Consider the following 9374-nt stretch of genomic DNA (forward strand, 5'->3'; position numbering starts at 1 on the left):
TGTAATTAGTAGATAGTGTTGTGTTGTAGTGGTTTGTTAACATCAAATAGACGTAGATTTCCATTTTCGTAATCCTTCAAACCTTCACAAAATGGCGGCTTTTCATGATCAGGTTAAAGATTTAGTTAAACGGGTATTCGTCTATTCGAATAAGAGATTATGTGTCAGATATCAGATAAGCTTGACTGAGACATGAACCTCCGCCCCCTCCCCCCGCCCCAACTCAGTAGTGTGAGTGTCATTGGTGGATACTATAGGGGGCGCTGCCAAGAAGCTCCTCGTGCATGCCACAATTATCAGCGTACTGCATGAAAAGGTTGCATTAGATTTCAAGTAACAATATTATTTGATAGAAGGCTTTTTTTACATTGCTACCTAGCTATGATGATGATCTCAGACAAACAAGTTGCTAGAGTGTCAAATAACTGCCAAGTACTGTGACGTAATTCTGCATGAGTCCACAACATTGGGTAGTGCCCTGTACTAACGATTGTAACGGGTGCTTTTTAGTAGAACTGATTTATTTTGAGTTTCTTTACCCATCGGGCGTAGCTGCATTTTTATTAGAATGTGATACTTGGAACCATTTTCAAAATCATTGGTTTACAGTTGAATTTCGTAGGGGTAACTCAGTTTTATTGAGATTTGAGGGTTTATTTTATTTATTTATTCTTCCAAACCCTTTAAAATACCAACAATGTTTACTGTAGAGCATTACGAACTATACAGGGAATTCCCATTATAAACCAGTTTATTTCACAATTTTATTTTACCTTTAATTGCTGGTGACTTCTATTTTGTAAGTAAATGAGTACCGGATATCTCACGACCAGTTCATAGTCCGAAAAAAGTTATCAGCGCCAGTCTGACGGACGATAAAACAATATTAATGTCTTTTATGTGACCAAAACAGCTGAATCAGAATTACTCCTAGTGATGCCATGGAGCAGCGTGAGAAGCGAGAACTAAATTTCCTTGAAATCTGGTAGGTTTTGATAGATAGCCTTTTTACGCACTTGGTCGAGTTAAGGAAACGAAGTCGATTGGTTAACGATTAAAAATGGTTTTTTTTAATTAAAAAGGTGGAGAAGGAAAAGGGGAGGTCTGTTTTTGGAAAACTAAGCGGGAAGCCATCAGCGGGAAAGCCACGTTTTGTCGTTTCGCGTTTAGTTGAACTTAAGTAAAAGAAAAAACCGTAATTCAATTTAGCGCAAAAGCCGCCCATCGGTCCAAAATCGAAGAGCTGTAATTAAACGCGCAAATTATCCGTACGGAAGTGTTTAATGTGGCGCATTTCAAAATAAGTTTCGCCAGAAACAAAACGTCTTGGTGATAACGTTTATGGAAGTTAATTATATCGCAAACGCTGAAGTTTCGTTGAATGGTAAATTAACCGGACGTTTTGGGAACCCATTCAGGAAGCAATATCGTGGAAATTCAATAAAAATAAACTGTTCTGGTAAAACGAGCGTGTGATAGCTTTGGAATTTAAAACTATACAAAAATTATAATAGTACGAGCAGCGAATAAATCTTCCAAAGCGAAAGCTTCAAGAAATAAATGAAAATGGACCGCTGAAGTTCGAATTAAGCCTGCATTCATTGAACAGCATCGTAGAAGAATACAAGATGTCGTCGTACAACTATCACCAATGAGCGTGTCTGTTAAAAAGCAGCATGCCATTTTGTTTTTAACCAACTATCCCTTTGAGAAGAGCAGTACTAATTTGTACCATATGGAAGACATCGATTTCAGAAAATGCTACAAGTAAGGTAACGAAATTCTTTTCGATTTGTATTCAAAATAACTATCTGTTATTGAAAGTAATCAGGAAAATTTGTAAAGGAATCGCACGCACGCACAGTTGGAAACTCTGGGGAAAAATTACAAGCAGAGTCGTCTAACTTTCTCGTCCAAATGTCGGACGTTTCGCGACACTTTCAAGAAAACTGAAATATATTAAACACCAAAGTCAGGAAAAAACTTTCATTGGATAACTAATCCTGCCAGGGCAGAGCGGTTGAAGTCGAAAACCTATCACGATTGTTATACAGAGCGTTTCGTATTTTTTCCCATACCATTCTCCGGTTCTTGTTTAGCCTTGAACTTTAAGTGTTGTCATCCGCATGGTGGAAGTAGAAAGCCAGGTTGAGTGCAGTCGAACTAAATAAAAAAGTTTATTGCCCTCTACAGCAAAACGTAATCGTAAGAGGTACATTCAAAGAAACTTCAACTGTATTTCCTCAACAGATTCAATTTTAACATTTCTATATCGTCCAGCTCTAAGGCGCGCCATTTTTTTTTCACAAAAGGGACGTACAGTTTTGTACCTACGGTAAGCCACTTTAATTAAAGTAACGTAATCTCTTTGGTTTGTAAAAAATAAGTATGATTAGTTCCTGTCAATAAATTGCAGTAAATTATTGTAGTAGTAATTGTTTGACAGAACGAAATTGTGTCGTATTTATTAACTACTTTGGTTGCATCTAGAGGAATTTTGTTTTTTTTCATTCTTTGGGAAGTTGCCATATTACGACGATATAGTTTTATTTCAATGCATTTAAACTTTAAGCCGTACTTGCAGGTAATAACCTGTTTCTCAAGACACCTTACTATTCTTCTAAGTGCTTATCTTCTTAGCGGCTCAAATTGTTCTTAGTTCTTCTAATTCCTCTCATTGCCCCTCGGTTTTCTCCAGTTATTTGCAACTTTTTGCACTCCCCGTAAATTTCCAGTCTCCCTGTCACCATTCCATTCAAGTTTTCGTTACGTATCCCTAAAGCTATTTCCACATGCTTGGTGTTACTCTTTATTTATCGGTTTTACTATCTCCTAGTGATTCAAAGTTTTACGCCGTAGTTCGTATTCGTCACGCAGCTTTAATTTTTGTGGGTTACAAACTTCCACTATCGCTCGTATTTCCCGTAATAGTTGTTTGTAAGTCATAATCGAATAATACCAAAAAGCTTTAACTGGTTTTTTAAAAAAGTTCATGCGTCTTTCTTTTCATGTACCATAGTCTCACGCAGGGTATTCCATAAACAGTACAGGCCCTCCATTCAATTCCCGGTGACTGATATAAATGCGTTCGCGCTACCACGCTCTGCACACCCTCCACTAAATTACAGGTGTTTCACTTCAATTCATTCGCTGCTTAATCTAATTTCTTCTTTATCACCTCGACTTGCTCTCAGTTATTAGTCTAGAAGCTAGCCCATGTCACGTGTGCAGTGCGGAGATTTGTTAAGCATCTATTGGTGAATTTAAAAAAATTTGGTCACATAGTCCAAAACATGGTAGTTTGCTCACCATATTTAAAAATGGCCCCCATGTGGCTAGGTTTTTTTTAAGTATATATCCTGACACAATGGTTCAACTTTAATTTTTTAAAGAAAGTTTTAATGATGTTTTAAGTGCAAACAAGTTCTGTAATTAGAAATTATTTGGTAAATCCAAGTTTTTAAACATGCAGGCAACGAAGGCTTGTTGATTTTGTTGTAATTACTTTTGATAAATTTCATTAAATTACCCAGTGATCTAATTTGTGCCTGTAAGGTAGAAACCCATCTATGGCGTTCTTCAATTGATAAAATGGCCCCCCCCCCCCCCAAATGAATCTTTCTTGCACAATATTGAGAAAATCCTAAATTCAGTGATTTCTACTCAGGAATATCGATGTAGAAAGCACAATCCGGTAGGTAATAATGAAGATGAAAGTAAGCCAGAAGTAAGAAGCCTAAAAATGTAAAAAGTAAATGCGTAATTTTTGTTAACATACCGAAAAACGGCCTTAGAACTTGTAAAATACATCTGCAAGTGCGTCATCGAAGTGTCAAAATAACAAGAGAAAACTTCCCTTAAACTTATACAGCTTCAATAAAAATCCCAAAATAGCTGACAAAAATTATCGAGTAGGTAACTGTTCTGGCATGTTTTTGTCTGCTCGTCTTTGTAAAAAGACGTGCGTGCGCCGAAAGAAATTAAAGAAATCTCTGCACGATCTCCGTCGGCAAAACCAAGAACTATGTGAAAGAAACATATACCAAGAAGAATAACAAATTTACTACAGGAACATTTTACATCTGAACTAGTGGATTACGTAAGGATATAAAAATTATAATAATAATGGGTACATATAGGAATGACGGTATTTTAATTCCACAAGTGAAAGAAGCATTGTGTGGGACGATATATTTAAATAAAGAATCTAGCAACGTGCCGGCCATTTTTAAATATAGCGACCAACGACCATGATCAATGTTCTGTAAGTTCCTATAGGTGTTTAATAAAGGTTCCCTTCAAGTTTCTCTCACACTTCTCTGGAGTTTCTACCAAATTTCTTCTCAATTTTATCTCTTTTCGAGTAGGTACCTAATAAATCTTCTCATCAAAATTCGTTTCACTTTCACCAAAATTCCAAACGGTTAATTAACAAATTTGTAATTAACACCTGATGGAATTCTAGGTACGAAAATAAATGAAAACATGAAAACTACTGTCAGGGTCGTAATTCGGGTTCGATTAATCGCAAAAGGAACCATTTACAGATTAAATAAGTTTATTTGATTGAAAAAAAACAGGCACTCAGGACCAACGGCCATGTACCACACACATACAAACGACCGATAGACCATTAATTAAAGCAAATCAATTCGTGTCAATAACCCAAGATCTTTGGTCACTTTGAAACTGACGCACAAAAACAATCGACACCAACACTGCTTCACGAACTCTACTTTACTTTCACTTAAAACTTGATTTTAACGAACTGCCTTTCTTATAGATTTAATTAGCGTACGCAGCGATAAAAAAGCTTTTTACATACCACCGGAGAAAGGCATGTGATAAACTTTTACAAATACTACGCAAATAATTGCCAGATGATTAAACAAGGCCATTATTTTTACAAAATCTCTAAAGAACATTCACATTTAAAGTTAAAATAAATTTGAAATCAACATACAGGATGTCTCATCGTTACTGTAGGTACAGATGCCAAACTAGATGCCCGCATGGGGTTATTATTATATAAAAAGAACACATTGGTGTGCGCGAGATTTTAAATTGATTTTAGTAGTTAAAATGGTTTCCATGTTTCTACGAGGTTAAATCTGGAGTTGAGTTTTTGCGAGTTGTGAGAAAATGTGACGAAGGACCAGTTGAGTGCGTGTGAAAGTTGGAAGCGCTAGACTGTCGTGACATAAAACGAAATTAATTAGAAACACGTGACAGTCCTTCTGAATTAGACCATCTCGTTAGGCCGGTGCTGCGTAGGGTTGTTTTTTTTTCAAAATCTGTGTGAATTTTCCGTTAATGTAGGTTCGATTTGTCTGACTTTCGGGGATGGATGGGGCCGGCGGGATTCCGGGAACTTTCCCGGTGGGCCGGTAGGATCCATGAGCGCCTTGTGGCTGGCAGCGTCACTCAAATGAAAACACAAAACAGAGATAGACCCAGGCTACGCCGCCACTTGCAAAGAAGTAAGTAATTTAATTAATATTCTATGGTGACGAGTGCAAATAAAAAATTATCAAAGCGCGGGCCTTACAAAACAATCAAACCAAAACTGTAGAAGAAGATAGGAAAAATCACCAAGTTAGTACAACACACTTCAGGTTGGCGCCCAGATGTCGCTGACCGCATCATGTAGCTCCGTCCCTAAAGTTTTTAATTACACGACACCGGTAGGTACACACCTTGTCTTCCTCCAAGCGTTTTTCTACAGACTCGCATTTGCTGCCAGCCAGCTAGCCAGCCGGCTCAAGTGAGATTAAAAGCTAAGAATGAGTAAATTGGAAGATATTTGATAATTTCTATGTAAGACTCTTAAAATCAAGCCATTGAATCGATTAAATGTAGATTTTTAGAAAGTATCCAGATATATGTACGGATCTTCCCTTTTTAAATTCACATAATTTTCCTGATATTAAGAATGGAGTATTACCCAATAATCTACTGGAAAAACGTTAGGAAAAAATATTACCATTTAATGATCTGGCCACGCATGCTCGAATACGAGAAAAAAGTTTAAGATCCTGTCGGGGGCAAACAGAATTGGGATTTCTTGAAAAAAATGTATAAAAAATGTCGACCGTCTACCGCATTGCTCTAAAATTGCCGTTTGTGGTGTGTCAAAACTGTTCTAGATGCAGTTATTACCAGTAGAATTTATATCAAGAAACATTGTTGCGAATATTCCAGAAATCCCTAAGCGCCATGAAAGAAGAAGGATCGGCGATAAAGAGCGAAGACAGATGTGACGCAATCTTTCCGGGAAATACGACGTGTTTTGTTCGAGAGCATTTTAGAATACTCGGAAACCTTTGAGAAAAAGCGACGTTTGCTATATAAACAAATTGAACTGCGTTTCGGTCAGTTCCAATGTCAACGCCGAAGTAAAAGATAGTTCGCGCTTATAATTACTGTTATAAATTAATCAATTTTAGAACTTATAAATTAATTAATTGATTAAATAATAAATTACATAGGTACTTAAATTTACGTTCCTATATTCGGCCCTCGCTAATGCCTATGAATACCTGTTAACTGATTCTGAAATGTATAAAAAATCGATTAAGGAACAGATTGTGTAACAATAATCTAGAAGCATTTATGTTGGGAAAGAATTATCAAGAATCAGAGTTAGAAAAAACATTAATATTTTAAAGTTAGGGCGCATTGAGTACTCCCTCCCTCACCCGCTAAGTGGTCCGATAGGTAGGTATATTTCATGAACCGGTTTATGGTTCCCCATCCACCCCTGCTGAGTGACTTCTCTGGAGATATCATTGAATAAAAGAAATGAATGCTATTGGTTGAACAGCGTAGCTTTAAAAAATGAAATTAAAGTCGTTCGGAGAAGAGCCGTAGGGAGAATTCGTGAAAAGGTTAAGACGAATCATAGTCATACGCGCGATACCGCTGGAAAAATACGCGTCAAGACATGATCGCTTTCGCGCCGAGCGGATCACCCGCATCGATCTGTGTGGAGTGGTTAATAAGTTGGTGAAGACATTCAATTCCAGCTCCCGGAAAATTAGTACGCGCGTCCTAAGTGCGTGAGAATTTAAGGCGATCATCCCATAAACTCCCAAGGGTGATTTTGGATCGTGAAGGAACTTACTGGAATGTCAGTGCCAATTGAACCCTTTGGTCCTGAACTCGAAAAGTAGACTGCATTACGTAAGTCCGGCGTCCTCCTGCGGTTATTGTTTTGGATGACATTCTCGTCTACCGACGGATTGCGTAATTTTGTGCAATCGTAAGAAATTTCGAAAAGGTCAAACCGCATCCCTTCACGGTTGAGCATTGATTTATTTGGACCATTGCCTTCGAGATCCAATAATGGAACATGGACTTTCATGGTTGAAGATACACCTTCAAGATTGGTTGAACTCTTTGTTACCTTGCAGCAAGTTTTATTATAATGACCACAAACTTATTATATTAGAACTTGATATTTCGATATTGGCACTCCAATTTCCAAGGAGCTAAAGATTTTGAGGGGTTGGTTGACATTACATGACATCAATAAAGTAGTAAAGTTACATCGACATTATAAAGGTGAAACCGACTGAGTAACGTGCTTTGTGAGAATTTTATTATTCGAACATTGGTTTGGCTAACAGTACTATACCATTTATCACACTGTGGATACCTACACCCCATTAGAAAAGACACTAGCAACCTTTAAACATATACATGCTCATAATGCAATGCACAATCAGCAATTCCATAAGTAAATGCGCAGGGGTCCGTTTCATTAGCGAAATTCGTCGCGCAAAATTGGATCATCTCATCTGTTGCCTTTTCAATATCCTTTACCAATTCGTCCTTGTTAAAGGTTCCATCCTGGTTGATGAACTTGAAAGACTTGAACAAGCAGTATATATAGCACTTGACATTTGGCGAGACGGCACGAGTCTGCAACTGGAAGAAGTTGTCCACTTCCTCTTGCGTGGCACCAGACGATTGCACACAGTCGGGATACTCCTTCGCGGCCTTCGCCGACCATTTGTCGAGTATCTCTCGGGTCGTTTTCTGAAAGAGCGGTTTTTTGTGCAATTGTGCGGATCAAGTGGGCCTTACCTTGGAGTCAAACGCGAAAACGGCGTAGCTGACCACTGACACTACCAGTAGAACCTTCCAAGACATTTTTGACGAGGCAAATGCTAATCATATTTTTCCTTTTATACGCTCCTCTCAAGGCTAAGAGGAGATAATGGGTCGTAAATGAGAAAAAATAATGTAATAAATGTACCTAATAATAAAAAAATTATATATGCCAGACTCATCGGCCGATTCGTAAATGTTTATAGCCTGAGATTGGTTTTCTGAACAAGAGAGCGTCGAGTTTCAAAGCTCTCATGAATTCAACCCCTAAAAATACTCATGGTGTAAGAAAAAGGCTGAGGTTTCAGTTCCTCCAGGAGGGTCAATGACGCCAACGGTTAGCAGATTTCACATTGCTATGCAAAATATTTCCATAAACAACACATTTCGATGCATTAACCATGATTATATACATGATTATGTCGTGTAAAGGCACAAATAAAAAATACGCCACCTTGTACCATATCGTCGTAGTAGAATGTCCAAAATTTTGAACAAATTTGCAACAAGAACTGTAGAAGAACGATGACGGGTGCTGCTGTACTCAAAACATTACATTCTCTATACGGTCCTTTGACCCTTTTCCATTTTTGTTCTTCCCACATTCCTTTTGTCTTCATTATCGTTGTCAAACATTCTTTCACCAATTCCTCATCGCCGTCACCCCTCCCCCTTTTCCTGCGCGTTTTCCCCATTATTTCCTTGCATCTGGTACCCTAACTATTTAATTTCGTTTACCTTTTCTATCCTTTCCTCCCCCCATTTCCATTCTATCTCTCTTTTCCTTTCCCCCTCCTCTTTTCTACGTTTAGCTCCAATCCTTTCCATTCCCATAGTACATTTCCATTCTTCCCATCGTTTCCTTTATCTGTTCCTGTTCCTCCTTTTCCATTTTTCTTTCTAATCTTTCGTTCAGTATCATTGCATAAATTCTATACGCCACCGTAGTCATTAAGTCATAGGGCTTAGCAAAATGAAACTGAATTTTGTACAGAAAGCAAGCCACTTTTCCCAGTAATACTAGGGACCAATATGAATGATTTCGTCCGAGGAAATGAAAATTTTACTCACTGTACCTAATTCAAAATGGCGGACGTTTTCTAAAATGGCGACTGCATAATTTCAAAAATTTGTAGACCCAAAACGGTTGCACCGATTTTAGTGATTGGGGTGTCAATCAATTCGTATTGACACCTGTAATCAAAAGAAAAAAATTATGTTTAAAAAATTAAAGATGGCGTCTGAATATAAAGAAAATTATT

General features: G+C 37.7%; 1 protein-coding gene across 1 annotated transcript; it reads right to left on the bottom strand.

Moving 5' to 3' along the window:
- Nucleotides 1–7578: 7578 nt before the first annotated feature.
- LOC116181198 (general odorant-binding protein 69a-like) lies at nucleotides 7579–8156 on the bottom strand. The gene is made up of 2 exons (XM_031501491.1): nucleotides 8089–8156; nucleotides 7579–8040 (listed from the first exon to the last, which is right to left on the bottom strand). Exons 1-2 carry the CDS (start codon nucleotides 8152–8154, stop codon nucleotides 7690–7692), a joined length of 417 nt encoding a protein of 138 aa, XP_031357351.1. The 5' UTR covers nucleotides 8155–8156; the 3' UTR covers nucleotides 7579–7689.
- Between the last annotated feature and the right edge of the window lie 1218 nt (nucleotides 8157–9374).

This window comes from Photinus pyralis, unplaced genomic scaffold (assembly GCF_008802855.1).
Source record: "Photinus pyralis isolate 1611_PpyrPB1 unplaced genomic scaffold, Ppyr1.3 Ppyr1.4_LG9, whole genome shotgun sequence".
Lineage (NCBI taxonomy): Eukaryota > Metazoa > Arthropoda > Insecta > Coleoptera > Lampyridae > Photinus > Photinus pyralis.